The 22859-nt window shown below is 44.7% G+C and overlaps 1 protein-coding gene across 9 annotated transcripts in view; it reads left to right on the forward strand.

Moving 5' to 3' along the window:
* The window catches only part of Mapkbp1 (mitogen-activated protein kinase binding protein 1), a 54450-nt gene that overhangs the window by 24323 nt on the left and 7268 nt on the right, over nucleotides 1–22859 (forward strand). For 8 of the 9 annotated variants that reach the window (XM_027925303.2, XM_027925321.2, XM_027925315.2 and 5 more), the window contains 20 exons: nucleotides 3934–4025; nucleotides 12878–12940; nucleotides 13157–13214; nucleotides 13953–14123; nucleotides 14525–14662; nucleotides 14889–15071; nucleotides 15871–16031; nucleotides 16823–17012; nucleotides 17701–17847; nucleotides 18066–18241; nucleotides 19107–19198; nucleotides 19470–19595; nucleotides 19929–19999; nucleotides 20097–20218; nucleotides 20510–20585; nucleotides 20696–20807; nucleotides 20980–21043; nucleotides 21300–21434; nucleotides 21615–21751; nucleotides 21959–22014. In XM_027925303.2, the coding sequence (XP_027781104.1) occupies nucleotides 3934–4025; nucleotides 12878–12940; nucleotides 13157–13214; nucleotides 13953–14123; nucleotides 14525–14662; nucleotides 14889–15071; nucleotides 15871–16031; nucleotides 16823–17012; nucleotides 17701–17847; nucleotides 18066–18241; nucleotides 19107–19198; nucleotides 19470–19595; nucleotides 19929–19999; nucleotides 20097–20218; nucleotides 20510–20585; nucleotides 20696–20807; nucleotides 20980–21043; nucleotides 21300–21434; nucleotides 21615–21751; nucleotides 21959–22014 (2370 nt within the window). The remainder of the gene's footprint in view (nucleotides 1–3933; nucleotides 4026–12877; nucleotides 12941–13156; nucleotides 13215–13952; nucleotides 14124–14524; nucleotides 14663–14888; nucleotides 15072–15870; nucleotides 16032–16822; nucleotides 17013–17700; nucleotides 17848–18065; nucleotides 18242–19106; nucleotides 19199–19469; nucleotides 19596–19928; nucleotides 20000–20096; nucleotides 20219–20509; nucleotides 20586–20695; nucleotides 20808–20979; nucleotides 21044–21299; nucleotides 21435–21614; nucleotides 21752–21958; nucleotides 22015–22859) is intronic. The other variant, XM_071608127.1, reaches the window with a different exon arrangement.

The following is a 22859-nucleotide window of genomic DNA, read 5'->3' on the forward strand; positions in this document are numbered from 1 at the left end:
AAGCTGTGCACAGTCATATGAGCTGGTGTAAGGCAATGCTTGCATACTACTAATGGTACTTGGATGCATTTAGCTTGTGGCATTTGCAAGAGGTGTCCATTCTCTAGGGTGGGTGGAAGCTTTACTACATTTTGGGAAAGAGAGGGAGGGAAAAGATTATCAGAGGAGGAAGAGAGTCCATTTATAAAGTCCATTGTGTTAGTCTTGCAAAATAAACCTAGATGTTGGAGGCTTCACAGGAGCTCTGGACTCTCAGATCCTTTGAAAGTGGAGCTCAGCCCAAACCTCCCTGCAAACAGGAAGCTGGTTTGAGTTAAGAACATAAAATAAAAACCAGCTGATGCCCCTGAATGTTTTCCCCTACTCCTCCCTCTCTACAGAGCCAAAGGAAACTGCTTTTTTCCCCCTTGAATAACTTTAGAGAGCCAGAAAAAGCCAAAAACCATAACTCCTTTGAAAATAAGCCAAGTTTTGAGCCCAGGCAAACTCCTGCCTGTGAGGTTTTCCTAGTCTGGAGTTATGTTCCACTGTGCAGAGTCTTAGAGGAAAATGACTGAAGAACACAAAGGTGTCAGTGACCCAAGTCTGGCAGAGAGAAATGGTCTGTATGTAGCAGGTTTCCCAAACTAGATCTTCCAGCCCATTGTAGGTCATGATATCAATAAAGTAGGTCATAACTAGAATTATTATTATCATTATTAATAGTAGTAGTAGTAGTAGTAGTTGTTGTTGTCATTGTAAAGGGGATTGAACCAAGGGGCAATTTACAACTGAGCCACCTACCCAGCCCTTTTTACTTTTTGAGACAGGGTCTTGCTGAGTTTCTGAGGCTGACTTTGAACTCTTATGATCCTCTTGCCTCAGCCGCCTGAGCCACTAGAATTTACAGGCATGGGCTACCACACCAAGCCCCAGTTCTTTTTTATTTTTTTTAAGAAATTTTTAAATATTTTTAAGTTTTTGGCGGACACAACATCTTTGCTTTTATGTAGTGCTGAGGATCTAACCACATACAAACAAAGATGTTGAGGCGAGTGCGCTACTGCTTGAGCCACATCCCCAGCCCCTTTATTTTTTATTTTGAGACTGGGTCTCAACTAAGTTCCTTATGGCCTCGCTAAATTGCCAAGTCTGGCCTCGAATTTGTGATCTTCCTGCCTCACTCTCTTGAGTACTGGGATTACAGGTGTGTGCCACCATACCTGTCCAGGTAATGAAATGAAATATACTAGAGTACATCACATGCAATAAAAATTTTGCGAAACTTTTTAGCTTTATGCTGAAAAAGTATATCCAGATATACATATATGTATACACTGGGATATAAAGTGTGTTTCTTACTATGGGTCATGGTCAAAAAATTTGATAATCACTGGTCTTTTAGGGCCTGAGTAACCTACATCTCCTCCTGCTTTAGATTGCTGTTGAAAAGTACAAGCTAGTTTCACAGTTCTCTGAGGAACTGGATCATTTACCCACAAAACACCTACTCAAATTCCTATCAGAGGGAAGAGCATCTGAGAGCCAGCTGACTTGTTCTGATTCTTTGGGACCAACATTCAAACATAAGGAGGGAAGGAGTTGATGCTAATTTGAACCGAAAGGATTTGCCTTAAATCAGATTAGCTTGAATAGAATAGGAGTTATGTAGCCTTTTAGCTCACTGTACTTAATTTTGTGACTTCTGCCATCCATGTGGGTCATGCCTCAGTATCCTCTCTCTCCACTGTACAGGCAGTAGTTATAGCAGGAATGTTCCTGAGCACCCCTTCCTCTGGGGTAATTAAAGGTGTAGTGCTAAGATGAGTATCTTCCAGATTTCCCCAGGATGAATATGTACTCTCTAGCCAGTGTCAGTTAACTAGATGCCGGGGGTGGGGGGGGGTCATTAAGCTGAGAAAAGAGTAGACAGAGGCATAAATTAGGGAAAACTGCCCAATGTGGTGGTTCATACTTGTAATCTCAGCTGTTTGGGCAGCTGAGGCAGGAGGATTGCAAGTTTGAGGCCAGCTGGGGCAATTTAGTAAGACCATGTATCAAAATAAAAAGTAAAAAGGCCAGGAAATGCAGTTCAGTGGTAGATTGCCCCTGGAGTCAATCCCTAATAAAAGAAAGAAATGCAGTTCAGTGGTAGATTGCCCCTGGAGTCAATCCCTAATAAAAGAAAGAAGGTAAGGGAAAACTATTAAGAATGTCTAGGATAAGGTAAAGTTAGTCACTCTCTCATCAGATTTACTGAGTCAACTAGGCCAAGGGTAACTGACAAATTTGGTACTGGCCAGGTGGCTGTGGATTGGTGCCTTATAACTAAACCACTTCTATCACTGTATAGATACAAGTTGGAGTTCTTGATCCATATCCCCCTGAAGTACAGAAGACTCTTGGGAACCTTTCTGAGGAAAAGGTTTCAGCTATATCATCCTGGGAAGTTTATGTTTGGTCTTTGACCAACACAGGGCATTTCTTTCCAGCCTAATTCAAACCAAAATGATCCTTGGAGATAACAAGGAGTACTTTCAGTTCTACTATTGGAATAGTAAGAGGAAACTATCCTGATTGATTCTGGGATTACCCTCTCTAGAAACTGGCCTGAACTGGGTGTCACAAGTATGAATACCTTTTAGGTGTTTCTGGTTCACATTGCTCCCCTGGGATTTCCAAGACTCCTCAGGTTCAGAGTTTTCATATCAGACTTTAGTGTAGCCTGTTTACATGGCTATTCTGCATTCAGAAGCTCAGAAGCTTTCTGAGTGAAGGGAGAGCAAGGACATCCCTAAAGAGGACTGGTGCAAGAAGTGCCTTCTGACAGTACTGGAAGAGACTGGACCTGGAGTAACCAGCAAACTATCCTGTAGCAGAGGGTGAGGTGGATCAGTAAGCAAAAGCTTACAGGGCAGTCTGAACCTCATATGGCATCATCTAGCAGAGAGACCAATGATGGGTTAATTTAAGTTTAGTCCATATGGGTCTTAGGGCTGCAGACAGCATGGGGTGATAATACTTATGATGAGAGTGATGAATGACTCGTGTGACCATGTCCTTTTAGAATCTCTGAGCACTTTGCATGTTTCCCTATCATCTCTGTGGGAGACGTGGCTTAAATAATAATAGAGTATCTTCAACATCTATGCTTTACAAAACACAACATTAAGCCATGTTTCTGCCTCCTAGGCTCAAAGTCTGTATGAACTGGTAGACATTTGGGAGGTAGAGACCTCTGATGGGGAGGGGAAGAACATGATAGAATGCAGAGGTCAAGGATAGTTGATGGACCTGATGGTGCATACCTGTAACCCCAGCAACTTGGGAGGCTTAGGCAGGATGATTGCAAATTTGAGGCCAGCCTCAGCAACTTAGTGAGACCCTGTCTAAAAAAAAAAAAAAAAAAAAAAAAAAAACCTGGGGATGTAGCTCAGTGATGAAGTATCATTGGGTTCACTCCTTAGTACCCCCCCCCAAAAAAAGTTAAGGGATATTATGAGTCACCTAATCAATACCTAACATCCTTTTGGTTCTTAGTAGATCACAATGGCCTATCCTTCATGCCTGACAAGGCATGAAGATCAGTACCTTCCCTGAACTTTATATTACACATGGTTCCCTGAGTCTCATAGACCCAAAAGCCCAATCTAGGGACCCAAGGCCCTAGCTTGTAAATAGTGCCTTCCTGGATTGCTTATTGTTCTTTAGCCATGGATTGTGCTTTAACCTATTGATTTTCTTTCCCACAGTACCTGTACATTGAATCTGGTTAAACACAGGTGATGCACACTGAAATTTTCCAATATGATCAAAAGTCCTTTGACCTAAACAGAGCTTGGAGAAATCATAGCTCCATTTTCTTGAAGATAAGGGCATCAGGAAAGCACTTCATCACCTCCGTCCTGAACCTACTCTGTCTATAACATGTCACTTTCTGTCTTGTTCTAACAGGTAACCTTGGAGAAGGTGTTGGGAATAACAGTGTCTGGAGGCAGAGGACTTGCCTGTGATCCCCGATCAGGCTTAGTTGCCTACCCAGCTGGGTAAGTGCATTGGAAGAAGGGATCTTGTTGTTGCACGGGAGTTTATAGAAATGCTAGACCAGGTGGGGTGGGCTGGCATTTTCTGGTATCTTCTGGGAGATGTATCCAGGTTAATGTTTTAGTGCCATTTCTGTAACTAGGTAAAGGTCTTTATTGGGTATTGTCCTTATTGCTATCCTATCCTGCTTTTTGACCATCTGTCCCCATCTACCCATACAAATTTATACTTTATATTACGCATGGTTCCCAGCACCATCTTCAATAACTACCTTCTAGCCATTGTTAAAAACACCTTTATTGAGGGCTGGGGATATAGCTCAGTTGGTAGAGTGCCTGCTTCCCACGCACAAGGTCCTGAAGGTCCTGAGTTCAATCCCTAGCACCACCAAAAATAAACCCAAACAAAACAAAACACCTTTATTGAGATTTAATACCATACATTTAAAATGTCCAATTGAGAACTGGATATAGCTCGAGAGAGTACTTGCCTAGCTTGTGCAAGGCCCTGGTTTTGATCCCCCAGCACTGCAATAAATAAACAAATACCTACTATCATAGTCTTTAGTATTTTCACAAAGTTGTGCAGACATCACCACAGTTGATTTAAGAAAAATTTTATTGCCCTAAAAAGAAACTCCAGCTGGGTACAGTGGTGTATGCCTGCATTCCCAGCAACTGAGGAGGGTGAGGTGAGAAGATAACAAGTTTGAGGTCAGCCTCAGCAACTTAATAAGATCCTGTGTCAAAATAAAAAAGGGCTGGGGGTGTAACAGTGGTAGAGGACCTCTGGCTTCAATCCCCAGCACTGGAATCAAAAAAAAAAACCAAAAAAACCCCCTCCATATAGGTGGGTATGATGGCATGTGCTTATAGTCCCAGCCATTGGGGTGGCTAAAGCAGGATCATTTGAGACCAGGAGGTCAAGACCAGCTTGGACAACATAGTGAGACTGTCTCAAAAACAAATTTATAAGGAAAAAAAAGAAAGAAACTCCATACCCATTACCAGTCACTCTCCAATCCCCCTCCCCAAATCCTCAGCCCTAGGCAAGTGCTAGTCTACTTTTTTGTCTCCACAGATTTGCCTATTTGGGACATTTCATATAAATGGAATCATATATTTGGCTTTTTGTGACTGTCTTCTTTCACTTAGCCTAATGTTTTCAAGATTTGTTCATGTCACATGTATCAGTACTCCATTCCTTTTTATATGTTCCATCATATAGCTATATCACATTTTAACTGTTCTTTGGTTGATGGATATTTGACTCATTTCCACTTATTAGAAATAATCCTGATATTACTGTTTATCTGCTTTAAGTAGTGTCCGTGCCATGAAAGAGAAGTAGGGGCCTGGGGATAATGTTATTGCTGTTGTTTTAATCTTCTGCTCCTACAAATCTCCTCCATTTGAGAAACCTGAATCATAGTTTCTTAGGCTTTTATAGAAGTGTTTTTTCTGGGGGGCGGTCCCACTTTCTTCTAATCCTTTCTGTCCCTTGCTGATGGGTTCAGGAACATGAAAATAAGAAAGCCACTGTTTTAATTTTCTTACCCCACCCTCAACTTTGGAATGCCTAGTTCCCCAATGTAATTTCCCTAGCAACTTATATAGTTTTTATACCGGATACGTGATTTACTTAGTTTCATAATCTCATCAAAAAAGCTACCTTTATAAAATACTTATTATGGTCCAGGTACTCTTTAAGCACTTTATACTGTTTAATACTCAGAGCAGTCCTGTGGGGTTGTTACTCTTACCCCAATTATTTATTTATTGGTCGGGGGCAGTGCTAGGGATTGAACCCAGATGCTCCTTACCTTGAGCTACATTCCCTGTCTTTTTATTTTTCAATTTTTTTTTAATCTTGAAACAGGGTCTAAGGATTTCACTAAATTGCTGAGGCTGGGATCCTTCTAAGGTTGTGATTCTCCTGCCTTAGCCTTCTGGGTTGCTGGGATAGCAGGCATGTGCTACTCCATCCCATCTGTCTTCACCTCCATATATATATATATATATATATATATATATATATATATATATATATATATATTTTTTTTTTTTTTTTTTTTGTACCAGGGATTGAACTTAAGGGCATTTGACCACTGAGCTACATCCCCAGCCCTATTTTGTATTTTATTTAGAGACAGGGTCCCATTGAGTTGCTTAGCACCTCACCATTGCTAAGGCTGGCTTTGAACTTGTGATCCTCCTGTCTCAGCCTCCAGAGTCACTGGGATTACAGACATGTGCCACCATGCCCAGCCTAGTCACCTCCATATTTTAGAGGATGAAACATATTCAATGAGGTAAAGCAATTTGCTCAAGGTTATATAATTAATGTCTGAATTGGGGTTACAGTCCAAGAAGTCTGACCTCAGAGCTCTAACTCTTAAAATGGCATAGGATAGGGAAGACCAGACTTGCAGATTATTTTTCAAAGCTGCTTTTCCTCTAAAGCTGTCTGTCATTTGAATGAAAAGAGCCTAATTTATGGGCAGCTCATTCTGTGCCAGAGTCTTTTATCCCTGGGTTCTGAGGTCAGCGTCTCTCCTGAGGGGCCCTCTGGTGTTTGGTGTCTGTAGTGGGGGGACTATGGGAGCTGCACTGGCTCTACCTGGCAAAGGTTGGGTTGGTCTTCTCCCCCTCCAGAGGCAAGTTGATGAAGGACCTCTGTTGCTGGATAACCCTGTACAGCCTGCCTCAGGGGAATTCCACTCATTCCTGCCTTTGCCTGGGAAAGCCAGGCTCCTTCTTGTTGGGGGTGGGGCTGGATCTAGATGAAGAATAGGCAGGAAAGGCCTGGTGTTTGCTGAACTGGGGAGTGTGGAACCCTGTGCCCTCCTTCTTCCCTAAGAGACCCCAGGCCTGGCCCCTTTAAGGATATGTGCTTATGTTTATGGGCAAGTCCCAGCCTAGCACATGTGGCTGGGAGTCATTATCTTTATAGGTGGTGTATGCAGGCTTCCCTGACACTGCAACCTGTAGTAGGTTTTCCAACTGTGCTTCACTTGGGCCTGTGCTGGGCTCTGCCCCTGATCAGTTTGTCTTCTGACCTTTGAATTTTTGTCAGTTCAAAGAAACTTTGATTTTTCTCTTTGAAAATGTCCTCTTTCTGGGGGTTTTAATTCTACTCTTTGCTGAACTCCCTAATGTGCTTCTGGGATCTCCAGGGACCACCATAATTTGTGTGAGCCCAAACTGGTTCTTTCTTTCCCTGTCTTCCTTCTCTTGCAATGTGGTAATCCTAACACCACTCCCAACCCCCACTCTTGCTCCTGCTGTGCTTGTTGCTCCAGAAGCCCTCTCAGGTATCCTAGAAACAAGAGAAGAAACAAAACTTAGAAAATTCTCCCAGAGGCCTAGAGGCAAATATCAAACCAAAACAAAGTTTTCTGAGAGGAAATGAAACAGCACAAGGAAAGAAGGGTGGACAGCATATATCAGACAGCAGTATGGTTTGGAACTCCAGGCTGAATGTGGAGTCTTTGTTAGAGACCCCTCAGTTATAGTGGCTCCTGCTTCTCTTCTCCAAAGCTCTCCCTTTGCTGTCATTTTCTCTACTGCCCACCCTCATCTGTCATGCTTTAAGCCCTCCTACCCTAGGATGCCAGCTTAATCCCCATATAGCTTCTTTGAGGGACTTAATTTAGTTGAACACTCTTTTTTCTACTTTACTTCACAGCCCCTGTTGTCACTTTGGAGCAAGTTAGTTCTGAGTATGGGTTTCTCTTGGCCTCATTGCCTGAGTAACCTGGGTAAGTGCTCTGGGAAGAGCTGCTCTTTGACCACTGGAATAAAAAGTGTCCTAGCAAGGTGACTAGGCTCATCCAGCAGCTAAGAGAGTTCATGACTCCTTAGGTTGAGAGGTGGGGGAAAGAGGGAAACTGACTTCATCTGAGAAGGCCCTTCAGTCTACTCAGCCCATGTTGGAATTTATTTTGGGATCCCCCCTTCAAAGCATTGGACAAGGTGCGACGAAGTGACAGAAACTCCTCTTATGCTGTATTCTAGTAACATCTGAGCTGAAGAAACAAAGAGCTCCCTTCTTACTCTGAGGCAAGCCTTGTGTGGGTGTTTGCCAGGAAGTGTGTGGGACAATGGAGAGACCAGGTGGGCCTGAGAGGAGGATACTTGAACTTGGTGCCCTGATGAAATCATATGCAGGGGTACATACAAGCGGAGGCGAAGGGGGGGGGGGCTTGGTACCTTTCCTTTCAACTTCCCTGTATATCTTACACTGGAAACCAGTACCCCTTAGTTCTTCCCACAACAGTTTATTGATTGATGCATTCATTTGTTTAGCAGGTATTTGTTGAGAACCTGCTCTGGGCCAGATACTGGGGATGTAGCAGTAAGTAAGACAGACAGGGTCACTGCTTCTATGGGGTTTAGCTTCAAGAAGGGTGAGCAGACAATAAGCATTTAAGCAAGTAAGTGAACAAGGTAGTGTCAGACAATAGTTAAAACAAAATAAGGGGAAAACAAAATAAGGGGAGGAAAGAGATTAAGTGAAAAACTGGGAGCGGGGAAGGGCTACTTTAAGATTGGGTGGTCAGGAATCAATCATTTGAAATAGTACCTAAATAATAAGGAGGCAGCAACATGTACGATTTGACCCCAAAAAGTTTCAGAAGAAGGAAATGTCAAAGATGGTGAAGGAAGGAGGACTCAATTCACTTGAATTAATGAGAAGAAGGGTACGTGAACGCTTCCTTTTTGACCTGGCTTCTAAGTCTTGCAATTCACTTTTTGTCAAGGAAAGGATTATGTTTAGAGTCCTCTGGGCAAAGAAAAGCATGCTGATAGCCCTAAATCATTGGGCACATAATTCACAGGGTAATATAACATCTTGAGGGGGCTCAAGAAACAGTGTTCCAGAAATCAGAGATGCCAGTAGACCTCATAACCTGGTTCACTTAACTTAACCTCAATTTTCTCATCTATAAAACAGAAGTAATATCTACCTCAGAATTGTTGTGAGAATTGAAGATAGTGTCCAAAATAACCAACATGGTGCTCTTGAAGGGTCCCCTAATACAAGGAAAGGGCTATCCATGGGGTCAGCAGAGAAGTGAAGGTAGATGTCCAAGATCATAGAATACGTTAGCAGAGAGGTGTTCTTGCTCTTTCTTCTGCCATATTGCCCTTAGGCATCAGTGGGTCATCCAAAATGCCTACCATGTGGGAGAACCATAGACCTGTGCTAGGACCTGTCCTGGTTCACAGGTCTACTACCCAGGAGATTTCTCAGCAGTCAGAGCTTTGAGATCTTGCAGCTAGTAACTTAAAGTTGTATTCACTCATCCATAAATACTTACTGAGTGCCTATCTTCCAGGCCCTAAGGACTTACCAGTAAATAAAAAAGACCAAAAAAAAATGTCCTCTTCACAGAGCTGGCAATCTAGTGTGTGAAATTAAATTATGTAGAATATTACGAGTAAATGTGCACTTGGAAAAAAGTATAAGCAATGATGTTAAAGAGCAATAGAGAATGTGGAGAGTAGGTTTTTAGTCATAATTAGGGGTAGAGGATGACATTTGAGCGAGACTTGAAGGACCTTTGATATACCTCATTGAGTCACTCTTTGATTTTATTTGATCTGAAAGAAGAAATTTGAAGGCACAGGATCTCTGATTGAACCTTCTGTGCCTGCTCCCTGCATGTGCTGCTTCAGTCATAACTCATTTCAGGGTTCATTTAGCGCTGCCTTCTGGAAGTTGGAGAATGGTAGAAGGTGGATCCTATTGGGTATGCTGGGTTCTTCTTGATGGTAGCAGGCCTGGACCTGTGCAGGGAATTGGGTAATCTTGAGGGGTTGGCCCTTCCTGGCACTAGTATTCCACACATGACTCCCAGGAGCTGAAGCCCAGAGGGACTGAGGCCTTACCTTCTTCCTGTGAGAGCAGGCAATCTCTCTGTACCCTCAGGTTCTGAGTTACAGGAGTTAGACTGTTGGGCCAGCCCAGCCAGCCCAGCCAGCCCTGCCCTTGTCATGTTGAGGATTTCAGTTAGAACTGCTGCAAGGCTCATGCTGCCGGGCAGGGATGTAGAAATAGAGGGCCAAAGACTGATGACAATTGTGCTTCCCCCTGCTTTTCCTAGCTGACTGAGGAACTTGCTGAAAGTTCACCAAGAAGAACGAGGAGGCTCCTTCCTGAACAGGACCTCCTGTTTTCTTGGGAGCTCAAACAGTTAGGCACACAGGGAGCCGTTCAGCATCTACATTATTGTCTCCACAGTGGAGCTGTTTCCATGGGTTGGTCTCTTCCTTTTTCCCTGTGTTGAATGGTTTTCAAATCTGAATAACTAGGAGTAAAAAGTTAAGATTAAGAGCCTCCCTCTGTGTGTTTCTCTCCCTTTCTTAACTCTTCCATGCCATACCTGAGAATTTCCTAGGCTAACTAGTGGAGCAGGTGAATATTAGAGAAGGGAGAGTTTGTTCATTTGCCTCTAGATACACACACACACACACACACACATACACACACTGCTGCTTTTTCTCTTCCTCCCACCATGGAGTCAAACTTAGGAGAAGGAGGAAACAGGATGTTTTGTCCCAAGAAGTCTCAGAATAATGACCTGGAAAAGTTTGGAGCAATGACCTGGAAAGTGTTTTAAGCAGTCTGATGCACTGCCCTTTAAAAGCTATAATGCTGCTTTGGGACAGTGGGCTTAAGGGAAAACTCACAGGCTTATTGTAGAGCCATCAACACTTAACTTTTTCTGGATGTGGTGTGTGGTTGGTTGGATTGTATATCAAGTCAATTCAAGTATATCAACTCTTGAGTAGAAGCCCTCTGCCATCGTTGATCTGTAACTAATCAGAAAGCTAGGTAACTGGGCTCAGGATGTAGCTCAGTGGTAAAGTGCTTACCTAACACATGTGAGGCCCTGAGTTAAATTCCCAGGTTACTAGGTAATTCATAAACCAATCAGACTATGGAAGCCTTTGCTAAAGAGATGAACCTATACAGGGCCTCCTTAACCAGTCAGCACGGATTTTAAGAAGGTTCAGAAAATATCATTTGGCCACTGAAAATTTCTGGGCTGAATTCATGATGATGACAGACCTGGGGTGGATTTTTTTCATACACTGGAAAAAAGCCTTAAAATCTGAATATCTAAATCTGTAGACTTTCAACTATAACTGCTATATATATTTTTTTCATACACCTATTCAGGCGTGATTGAGCACAGTTTCCAAAGTCATCTTGTTTTTGTCATTTTGTAAAGCTCTCCTGACCACAACATTCTAGAAGGGAGAAATGAAAAAAAGAAAGGAGAAAAAGCATAAAGGGAACAAGGAAAGAGTAGATGGGGAGAGGAGGGGGGGAAATGGTGAGGAAGGAATGGGTAGATTGAGTTAGAGGAGATTATGGGCTCAGGAATTCCAAAGCTATTGGTCAGCTAAGCATTCACTAGCAACTTGTATCTCTTCCACTTCTAGTTTTCAGCAGCAGTGGGGTTTAGATATGGGGACTGCAGTGGGCTTCCCTCTAACAAAAGTTTAGGACTTGGGGAAGTAGCTATTTGCTCATTCTTCTCCTCCTCTTCCCTGGTGTAGCAGCCTCCAAGCTTGCTCTTGTCAGCTAGTTCCACTGCTAATGAACAGGTGAGGAAGGTGGGGAACAGGCCAGAGCCTGCTCAAAGCCAAGGAGCCTAACAAGAACACTGCCTGGCTACTGGCTTCTGGCTTCTTCCTTTTGATGCCTGCCACCCAGCTTCCCTCCCTGGAGCTGCCTCTGGGCAATCTGGACCTGATCCTGTTCAGCAGTCTTATTACCTGGCTGGAGTGCTCAATCACTCCTGAATAGGTGTATGAAAAAAATATAGTAGTTATAGTTGAAATTTTACAGATTTAGATATTCAGATTTTAAGACTTTTTTTCTTTTTCTTTTTTTAAATATTTATTTATTTTTTTTTAGTTTTCGGCAGATACAACATCTTTGTTTGTATGTGGTGCTGAGGATCAAACCTGGGCCGCCTGCATGCCAAGCGAGCGCGCTACCGCTTGAGCCACATCCCCAGCCCAAGACTTTTTTTCAGTGTATGAAAAAAATACACCCCAGGTCTGTCATCATCATGAATTCAGCCCAGCAATTTTTAGTGGCCAAATGATATTTTCTGAACCTTCTGTGCAAGGCAGGCAAAGTCCCTTCTTATCCTTTTGTAGCAGTCAGGAGGCCCTATTCAGGGATTATCTGAGATGGGCTTGGGAGCTCTGTGGCTCTGTAAGGTTTTCTCAGGTCCTCTCAAGCTATCTCTATCTCTTATTCCTGTCTTACCAGGCCTCCCTGTAGTTTTGGTCCCCTTGAGGCCTCCCATGTTCTTCCTTATCCAATATGTAGAAGTTTTGAAGGCCAGTTCCTGCCAGGTGTACACATGTCCACACACATGAGAGGCCTTACTCCTCCTTTGGGCACAAATGATTGACACACAAATGGCTGTGTCAGGCTCTAAGCCTGAGAACAGACTGTAACCTGAGGCCTGCTTTACCTAAATCACATTGATTCTTCCCTCCTTTACTCCTTCCTCAGGTATTTGCAAGGGCTTTGGGAAGGCCTGTGTTCCTGCTGCTCTTTGTAGCTATGGCCAGAGATTGTGGGTTGGTACTTGGGAACTTGGTGGGTATAGATGTCCAGGGAGCCTTTTTATCCTGCGGGGCTACAGAGACAGTCTCTCTTGGATGGAGAAAGGAAGCAAGAACAGGTTTCCAGGAGAAAGCATAGGAATCTTTCTGAGCTTGAATGTTTCCTCTGCTGGGTGACTGGAAGTCTTAGATGGCCTGCGAGCTTCTGGGGAAGCTATGATTTGGTGCTGAGTCTCATGTCTCACTCATCTCCTCAGGTGTGTGGTTGTGCTTTTCAATCCCCGGAAACACAAACAGCATCACATCCTCAACAGTTCCAGGTAGGTAGGCCTGGCTTCAGGGAAAACTTCTTCCTCCTGGCAGCATGAGAGGACACTGAGACTCTGACTGGGACTTGGTTGGGGCCAGGGCCAGATAAGGCAGTGCTATGCCATTTGAGTCTCCTGGTTGTGCCTTTGGGAGAGGTCCTGGCAGTGGGTGGGTGGGTGGGGGGGCAGATTGCTACTGCCCCTCTGAATCTGCCCCATCTCTTGCAGGAAAACTATCACTGCTCTTGCCTTCTCCCCTGATGGCAAGTACTTGGTCACTGGAGAGGTGAGTGAAGGAGAGAAGCAGCAATTCTATTAAGAGTGTGGGTTGTCTGCCCTCAGCAAAGCCATAATCCTGTGTTCAGTTAGGCTACTGTCAATTTGTCTTCCTGAACTGATGCCAAATCCTGTTTTTTCTATACCTTAAACAAGTAGTTCTAAGCATTGGTATGCATCAGAATCACCTGGAAGGCTTGTTAAAGTACATGTTGCTGGGCCTGCCCTCAGAGTTGTCTGATTCTACAGGTCTGGGAATCCCCAAATGACTTTTCTAACAAGTTCCCAGAGAATAATGATGTGGGTGGTTAGGGAAGCATACAGAAAACCACTGACCTAAAATATTCCTTATCCCTGGAGGCCCCCTGCTGGGCACATGCAGAATACTTCTGCCCTCTCAGTCTCTTACAGGAAGGGTAGAAACAGACATGAGTGGTGATAGAAAGCTATCTGTCCATCAGAATCATTCAAGGAGCTTTGGCCAAATACGGAGGTCTGGGCCTCTACCCAGATACACTGAATAAAATCTGGAACCACTGTATCTCTAATAATCACTGACACCGTCAGATATTTATCATGTCTCCTCTATATCTTTGTTCTGAATAGCACCCTGCTCTTGACTTTTGGCCAGGGGACCATTAGAGATGGTGTCCAGTAGTAAGGAGGTGAGGGCTCCCACTCTGAAAGACCTTTAAGGGAGGCTATAATCTATCTATGGTCCTCACTTACAGTTCTTACCTCCCTGCAGAGTGGGCACATGCCTGCCGTGCGGGTTTGGGATGTGGCTGAGCATAGCCAAGTGGCAGAGCTGCAAGAGCATAAGTATGGTGTGGCTTGTGTGGCCTTCTCCCCTAGTGCCAAGTACATTGTCTCCGTGGGCTACCAGCATGATATGATTGTCAACGTTTGGGCCTGGAAGGTGAGTGGTAGGTGGGATGGCCTGGAAGCTTTGTGGGAGTCCAATTGTCAATTGGGGAGTCAGGAAGCTGTTGCCCTGAGCTGCTGCCCTGAGCTACTTCAATCGACTTTGCTGATCTCAGTCTCATCCTAGAAAAAGATCTGAAGAAGAAAATAGCAACTATGTTTCAACCATGTTGCTAGAAAGGGCTTGCTTTATGTCTTTTTGACCTCTAAAGGAAATGTATCTTTTCAATTCCTCTAGAAAGGAATTCTCTTCTACCCCTCTTTTTTCCAGCAGATCTTAGAAAGAAACATTTTTTCCCCCAAGTAGAATTTTTTTCTAACTCTCTTCTATTTGAGTCTCTCTCTTCTTAGCCCAGAGAGACAAACCCTTGATTCTTCTTTTGACTTTCCCACCAGAAAAACATTGTGGTGGCCTCCAATAAGGTGTCCAGTCGGGTGACAGCTGTGTCCTTCTCTGAAGATTGCAGCTACTTTGTCACTGCAGGCAACCGACACATCAAATTCTGGTACCTTGATGACAGCAAGACTTCAAAGGTGAGGTGCTGAGATAGTCTCCAACTCTGGGAGAAGACTATTCCACTTGGGCCTCTTCTGCCTGCTCAGCCACCACACAGAAATTTTGAATGAGCCAGGTGTTATATGGGCTAAAACAGTAGTCTCAAAAAGCAAGGGACCTTGCCACTTCCCCTCTCCTAGGACCTCTTTTCTAGGGGGAAGGATCTGGGGTGGATGGATGGCTAGTGGTGGCATGTCTCTACAGGTAAATGCCACTGTACCCCTGCTGGGCCGCTCAGGGTTGCTGGGGGAGCTACGGAACAACCTGTTTACTGATGTGGCCTGTGGCCGAGGAAAGAAAGCCGACAGCACTTTCTGCATCACATCCTCAGGCCTGCTGTGTGAGTTCAGTGATCGCAGGCTTTTGGACAAGTGGGTGGAGCTGAGAGTAAGTACCTCTGTACCAGAGAAGGGCATGGCTCAAGTTGGGAGAACTGATGTTGGGGGCTCCAGATCCTAGGTTGTGGGCCTTCATGCATGCAGGAGGGGACTCCAGAAGAAGGAAGCCTGGGTTGCGAGAGTTGGCCCAGTGCCAGCTCCTGGTGATCTGTGTAACTGCCTCCTCTTGCTCTCTCTCTTTCTTGCTCTCTCCCCTGCTTTCCTCTTCTGCTCAGAACACAGACAGCTTCACAGTAAGTGCTGCCTAGACCTCCTCTATTCCTCAGACTGTTTCTCTCTGCTAGGCTTTTCCTACTTTATCTTTTTTTTTTTTTTTGGTACTAGGGATTGAAGCCAGGGGTACTCAACCACTGAGTTACAGCCCCAGCCCTTTTTATTTTTTATTTTGAGACAGGGTCTCACTGAGTTGCTGAGGGTATTGCTAAATTGCTGAGACTGGCTTTGAACTTTGAACTGCCTCAGCCTTTCAAGCTGCTAGGATTATAGGCATATGCCCCGCACCTGGCACTTTATCCTCTTTGCCAAAACTTCTGGTGCCTTAGATCTCCCTGATCTCCATCCCTCAACTGCATAGGACCCTGGGCCCTCTGGCCACCTGTTGCTGGAGGGAGAGTACCACTGGATGATAGTTGAGGGGCTCAAGACATAGCAGCTGGGCTGCTATTTCCTCATCCCCACCTTGACTTTTCTCTCCTCTCAGCAGGGGACTGTTATTGAGGGGTTTGGGAAGAGAAGAAAAGACTGAATGGGCAGGTGGCTCTTACTGACCTGAGTTCATTTGCCCACAGACCACAGTGGCCCACTGCATCTCTGTGAGCCAAGACTACATCTTCTGTGGCTGTGCTGATGGTACTGTGCGTCTTTTCAACCCCTCTAACCTACACTTCCTCAGCACTTTGCCCAGACCCCATGCCTTGGGGACAGACATTGCCAGTATCACTGAGGCCAGGTGAGCTATGTGGGCCCTTGCCTCCATTCATTGCCTTACCATGTACCCAGACTTCCTTGTCAAAAGTGCTTCAGAGAAATAAATAAAGAGTGTATTGATGCCCAGAGATTACCAGGATCACCTCTGTAGACAAATTCATTTGGTTTTATTGATACTTTTGGAACCAAGGAGACCTTGCACCATGGAGGACCAGGGAGTATCTCAGTAGGTGGGTGTTTAGAATAGCTTATTATAGGATTTGGGATTGCATTAGATTATTTTAGGAATAGTTTAAGGGATTGAAGTTTTTTTCTGGTTGGATGCTATTAGGGAACAATTCCTAGGGGAAATTTCACAACTGGTCCTCTTGATGCTTTTTATCTAAGAATTAGAAGGAAGAGTATGGGGTTAAGCTATTATATGGTAAAGAAGTGGCCATCAATTGTGTTAGACAGGAAAGGGTGATGTTTGGTCATTTTTGAGGCTTGGATGGTGATCTTGTTTTCCTCTGTGTGCAGAAATGATTGCAGAATAGTCTCATTTTGTTTTGCCCTATTATGGCTACAGAATCACCTTGTCTGGCTTTGATATTCTGTGAACTTAATTCTGTTCATCAGGAGAGCATTGTGGCCCAGTAGCTAGTACTAGTCAACTCTCAGCTGATGGGTATAAGAGGCTGCTTCTTTGTTCTCAAGCAACTACCTCTAAACTTGCATGTCTACAGGGGATGCCCATGTCCTGCCCTTTCTTGTGAGTCAGCTTCTCTTCATTCCCTTTGGTCTCACCAGTTTGTTTTGTCCTCTCCCCAACAGTCGCCTCTTTTCTGGAGGGGCAAATGCTAGGTATCCAGACACCATTGCCTTGACCTTCGATCCAACTAATCAGTGGCTGTCTTGTGTGTACAATGACCACAGCATCTATGTTTGGGATGTGAGGGACCCTAAGAAAGTGGGCAAGGTGTACTCGGCTCTGTATCATTCCTCCTGCGTCTGGAGTGTGGAGGTATGTGGGTTGACTTGGTTTGCTGGGATGCCATTTTGAGGACAGAAAGTGGGGAACCCTAAGTATAACCATATGTTCCTGCTGCCTCCCTATTTCTCCAGTGATGTCCCGGTTGTGGATCCTGGGATTGAGCTTGAATTTTACTGCTATGCATCCTAGGCTTCTTCCAATCTGACCCATCTGTCCTTGGTTTTGCCTCATCCTGGGATCAGTGATTTTGAACAAGTTATTAAACTTGACCAAGCCTCAGTTTCCTCAGCTATAAAATGATATTCCTGATTCATCTAATTATTGTAAGAATAAAATGAAAAGATATAAGTGGGAGACATAGAGGAGTGGTGCGTAGTAAGTGCTTGGTTAATGGGTTTTCCCTTAGTCATTATATAAAGTATGGGGCTGGGGTTGTGGCTCAGTGGTAGAGTGCCAGCCTGGCACATGTGAGGCACTGGGTTTGATCTTCAGCACCATATAAAAATAAACAAACAAATAAATAAAGGTATTGTTTTCCTCTACAACTAAAAAAAATTTCAAAAAAAATATATAGAGTATATGTTATGGCTTTGCATACTATATGTGGAGTACCCAGCTAAGTCATAGCCAGCATTCTGTTTTTAATTTCATTCCCTTTCATTTCCTTGGGCAGAGAATGGACCCTTTCCCTTTGTCTCTCTTCCCTTTGTCCCTCTAGGTGTATCCTGAGGTGAAGGACAGTAACCAGGCCTGCCTGCCCCCCAGTTCCTTTATTACCTGTTCCTCAGACAACACCATCCGCCTGTGGAACACCGAGAGCTCAGGAGTACATGGCTCCACCCTGCACAGAAACATTCTCAGTAATGTGAGCCTGAGACCCTGGGGCCCCCACTCCATACTTAATTCTCCCATACCTACAGCCTTCACACATCATTCTCAACAACTGGGCCCTCAGACCTTGATTTTCCAGCTCTTGTTTGGTTGGGCTATATGAGTCAAGGTTTATATTGCCCAGCATTCCTTTCTTTTCTCAGCTATACTATCAAGTTTCCCTTATCCACATCTTCTAACCTGTTCTACTAGGATCTCATTAAGATAATCTATGTGGATGGGAACACTCAGGCCCTGCTGGACACTGAGATGCCTGGAGGAGACAAAGCTGATGGTTCCCTGATGGATCCCCGTGTGGGCATTCGCTCTGTGTGTATTAGCCCCAATGGACAGCATCTAGCTTCTGGAGACCGTATGGGCACACTTAGGTAATGCCAGGTCCAGAGTGGGTACTGACCTATGGTGTAGGCTGGGGTAGTTAGGGCCCCAAGAACAGAGCTTTAGGAGGATTTGTCTCAAAATGGTTGAGGAACAATTATTTATTAACTTGAAAGGAAATGATAATAACTTTACCATGAGAGAGACCATCTTAATCAAGTGATAATAGTTAATATCCACACATCAACATGATGAAGCCTATAATACGATGTTCTAAGTATATAACATTGTTTCTGTGGTCTTCTTACCCAAAATGCATAAACTCAATTCACTCATGAGAAAACCCCAGACGGACTCAAATTGAGATACATACAACAGAGTAATTAATCAATACTTTTCAAAAGTATCAAGGACATGAAAGGTAAGGAAGGATTGAAAAACTATTATAGACTACAGGAAGTTAAGAAGTAACAAATAGATGACATTTGTACTCTGGGTAGGATCCTGGATCAAGTAAAAAGGACTTGTGAAAAAAAATGGTGAAATTTGAGTAAGGTCTTTGTTTTTGTTTTCTTTGTCACTATTTAGGGATACTTAAATGGTTTCAATAATCAAGCATTGATAAGATCTTTCATATTTAATATATTATGTTACTTCTGTACAAATGGAAACAGTATTGTACCACTGTAAATTTCCTAGTTCTGATAATTGTACTATCATGTTATACAAAATGTTAACATTAGCAAAAGCTGAGGAAGGAAAATAAGAAACCTCTGTACTCTTTTTGGAACTTTTTTCTAAGCTTAAAAGTTTGAAAAGAAGAATTTGGAGGAGAAGATATAGTAGACAAAGGGGATGAGTCCTTCCTCCTGTGGCCTGGCAGTGACCTCTTTCTTCCTCTGCTCCTCTTTGTAGGGTGCATGAACTGCAGTCTCTGAGTGAGATGCTGAAGGTGGAGGCACATGACTCAGAGATCCTGTGCCTGGAGTACTCTAAGCCAGATACAGGTAAGCAGGATGCCCATTCTGTAGCTCAAAATGGCATAGAGTCCTCCAATCCCTCTAGTGCCACTTATATGTATCCTAGCTCTTATATGTGAGGCTGATCATCTTTTAGATTATTTGGTCTTTGTAGAGTTAGAAGAGAACAGCTCTGTCCCTGCTCCATGATTGATGTAGCTTAGAGACGTGAGGTTCAATTTCTTTGGGGCTCTTTGTCAGGCCTAGTTAAGAACATGCTCAGGGAACATGTGGGTTGATTGAATTCTTCCAACCCTAGGTCTGAAGCTGCTAGCGTCAGCAAGCCGTGACCGGCTGATCCACGTACTAGATGCTGGGCGGGAGTATAGCCTACAGCAGACGCTGGATGAGCACTCATCTTCCATCACTGCTGTCAAATTTGCAGGTGGGACAGGGCAATTGAGATACATTCTGCCACCTATATCACCTTCTATTTCTGTGAAAAAGGTCTGCCAGTGGTGTGGAAGTTGGACAGCAGCTGGGAGGCCTGGGGTTGGATGGGAAGACAAATGGAATATAGTCTTTCAGTCTGGAGGACCCTGAGCAAACCAGTTTGGGTTGAGGATGGGGAAAAAGGAAAACCTGGGTTTAGAGGGAAGCATTCTTATTTAATTGGTTGACCCACCATGTAGAATAGCTTGAATGGGTGAAAACACAGAGGAAAGTTGCTCCCATGCAGTGGGAATAGTGGGAGTAGCTAGGCCCCCTTCCTCCATAGCCAGCGATGGGCAAGTGCGCATGATCAGCTGTGGAGCAGACAAGAGCATCTACTTCCGCACTGCACAGAAGGTGAGGGTACTGGGAGGTGAAGGGGGGTAAAAGCAGGGCTCAGTGGGTCTGGTGAGGCATTTGGGTATGGGACTGACCACATGCTCCACCTCTGCAGTCTGGAGATGGAGTACACTTTACACGGACACACCATGTGGTACGCAAGACAACCCTCTATGACATGGATGTGGAGCCTAGCTGGAAGTACACTGCCATCGGCTGCCAGGACAGAAATATTCGGTGGGCACCCCCTCTCAGATTGTCAGACCACATTCTTTCGTGTTCTAAGGAATCAACTCTATACAGCTCATTTCCCATATGTATCTTTTTGTCCAGGACTTTGTATCCCCTTGAACTTACACAATAAGTACTGTGCCTCACCCAAGAATGGTGGCCCCTATGGTGTTGGGGGTTAGCTCCCAGGAGTGACTGCTGGCATTTCTACCACCCAAGTGTGCTTGATTGTCACTCCTCCTTATAAGAGCAAGTGTGTGTGTGTGTGTGTGTGTGTGTGTGTGTGTGTTTTTATAGGATCTTCAACATCAGCAGTGGGAAGCAGAAAAAGCTGTTTAAAGGATCACAGGGTGAGGATGGCACTCTAATTAAGGTAAGGGCCTAGGGATGGGCACTGGGCCAAGGTACAAGGGGACAGAAAAGTATGAGGTGAAGAAGCAGTGGCTCTTTTGTACTCTTCATCTATGTGACTCCACTCCTCAGGTGCAGACAGACCCTTCAGGGATCTACATTGCCACCAGTTGTTCCGACAAGAACCTCTCAATTTTTGACTTCTCCTCAGGCGAGTGCGTGGCCACCATGTTTGGCCATTCAGGTGAGTGTAGCCCCACTACTCTACTCCTAGAACTCTACTCTTTCTTCACTTAGTTTCTTGTGACCCAACAGAGCTATCTGACCTTCCCCTCCAACCAGCCACCATCTCCACAGTTAGGTCAGACAGGAGTGGTTGGAAATTCAGGGTGGCTTATATTCTTTGTTCTTCACAGAGATTGTCACTGGCATGAAATTTAGTAATGATTGCAAACATCTCATCAGTGTTTCAGGGGACAGGTAAGTAGAAGCCAGCTTCCCCTAGAAACATATTCTTTGTCTGTGCCACAAGCACACACTGTCCTTCCCCTCTGTTCATCTCACATATCTCTGGAAAGTAGGGCTGAACATGGAAATTTCTTGACTGGGCCTACCCTGGCAGTGGAGGGTGGCTGTGATCTTCTTGCTAGTCCACAGGAAAGGAGGACTAATGGTGTTGCCACCTCCAGAGTCCTGCCCTGCCTCTCCCTTACCCAACTCTGTGGCTATATCCCAGCTGCATATTTGTATGGCGTCTGAGCTCTGAGATGACCATCAGCATGAGGCAACGTCTGGCTGAGCTGCGCCAGCGTCAGCGAGGGGGCAAACAGCAAGGACCCACCTCTCCCCAAAGGGCTTCCGGACCAAACCGGTGAGAACAAAATATGGGAAAATGATGGGTGGGTGTCCAGATGGCTTGCTGTGATCTCACTGCTCCTCTTGCCATTCAGCAACTTTATCTCCCAAGGTCTTGCAAACACAGAGTATTATCATCCTGACTTTTTCCTCAGTGTATCTGCTATCCCCATGACCTCCCTTATCTTGGACTCAGGCCCCAGACCCCAGTGATGCTCTCTCCTGGACCAGCTCTCTCATCAGACAGTGACAAGGAGGGAGAAGATGAGGGTACTGAAGAAGAAGAACTGCCAGCTCTTCCCATCCTTGCCAAGAGTATCAAGAAAGAGCCTGGTCTGTAGCAGTCTGGTGTGGGGCCAGACAGCCAACAGATGGTGTAATGGCTAGATAGATCCTTTCTGTGACCCTAGGGTGAGATTAGCATGAACTGAGGAAACTGGGGCATCACTGTGGCAATGCAGGGGATAGGCTGATGTGGGGTCCCAGTTCCAGGGGTGGGTAGTCAGGAGAAACTCCTTCTCACTTCCCATTTCTTTCTAGCCTTGGTCCCCAGCCCAGCCCTGTCCCGAAGCCTGTCCCATTGGGAGATGAGCCGAGTAAGTCTCCTTCATTTAAATGTGCTTCCAGGGTTACAGGAGGTGAAATGGTGGTGGGGAGGGAGCAGAGCCCTTTGTGTGTTGTGAGGTATTTGGACAGAGGGTCTGCTCGTATGCTCCAAGAAAGGCATTACCAGAAGGAGTTCAAGCAGCTGGTCCCAGTTAAGAGTGAAGAAAGTCCTAGTCTTTCCATCCTGTACCAGAAAATGTTGTTTAGCACTAGGGGAGCTGCTCCAACCCGTTCAGCTGCCTAGGGCCTGGGAGAAATGCCATCTGAAAGCAACTTGAGGTGGGGAATAGAAAAGGGCATCTGAGCCACATGGTTAGAATTAAAGTCCAGGAAAACCAAGTGTACAAAAAGCAGAAATGAGAAAGTGTAGGTCTAAAGAGTACACTACTCCCAATTAGGAGAGGTAAGCATAGTATTTGCAGAATAGTTGGAGGGAAAAGGCTATAAAAGGACCAATTACTGAGTGACTACTTGAGAGTAGCCAGAGGGGGTTAAAGGCTTTCACAGCAAACCCCAAAGCAGCCCAGCCCTCGTATGTCCCATGGAGATATTTCAAGCCAATCACCCTGTATTAGTAGCTGCAGTTTCACAGAGTGATGGTAGAATTGTACCTGCTGTGTTATTTTGACCACATCATGCATCTCAAGCTGGAATTTTGGTCCTTCATTTTGTGAAGGAACTTTGGGGCCCTGTTAGGTCTGACCTCAGGGTAAAGGACCTTTAGAGACATGGTGAAGACAGAGACTAGACATTCCTATATGAAGGTATGAAAAGCAGTGAAGGGATGAACTCTGGAGCCAGCCCCACCTGAAGGCCACCTATTGTTTGTGAGACT

Source organism: Marmota flaviventris, chromosome 2 (genome assembly GCF_047511675.1).
Source record: "Marmota flaviventris isolate mMarFla1 chromosome 2, mMarFla1.hap1, whole genome shotgun sequence".
NCBI lineage: Eukaryota > Metazoa > Chordata > Mammalia > Rodentia > Sciuridae > Marmota > Marmota flaviventris.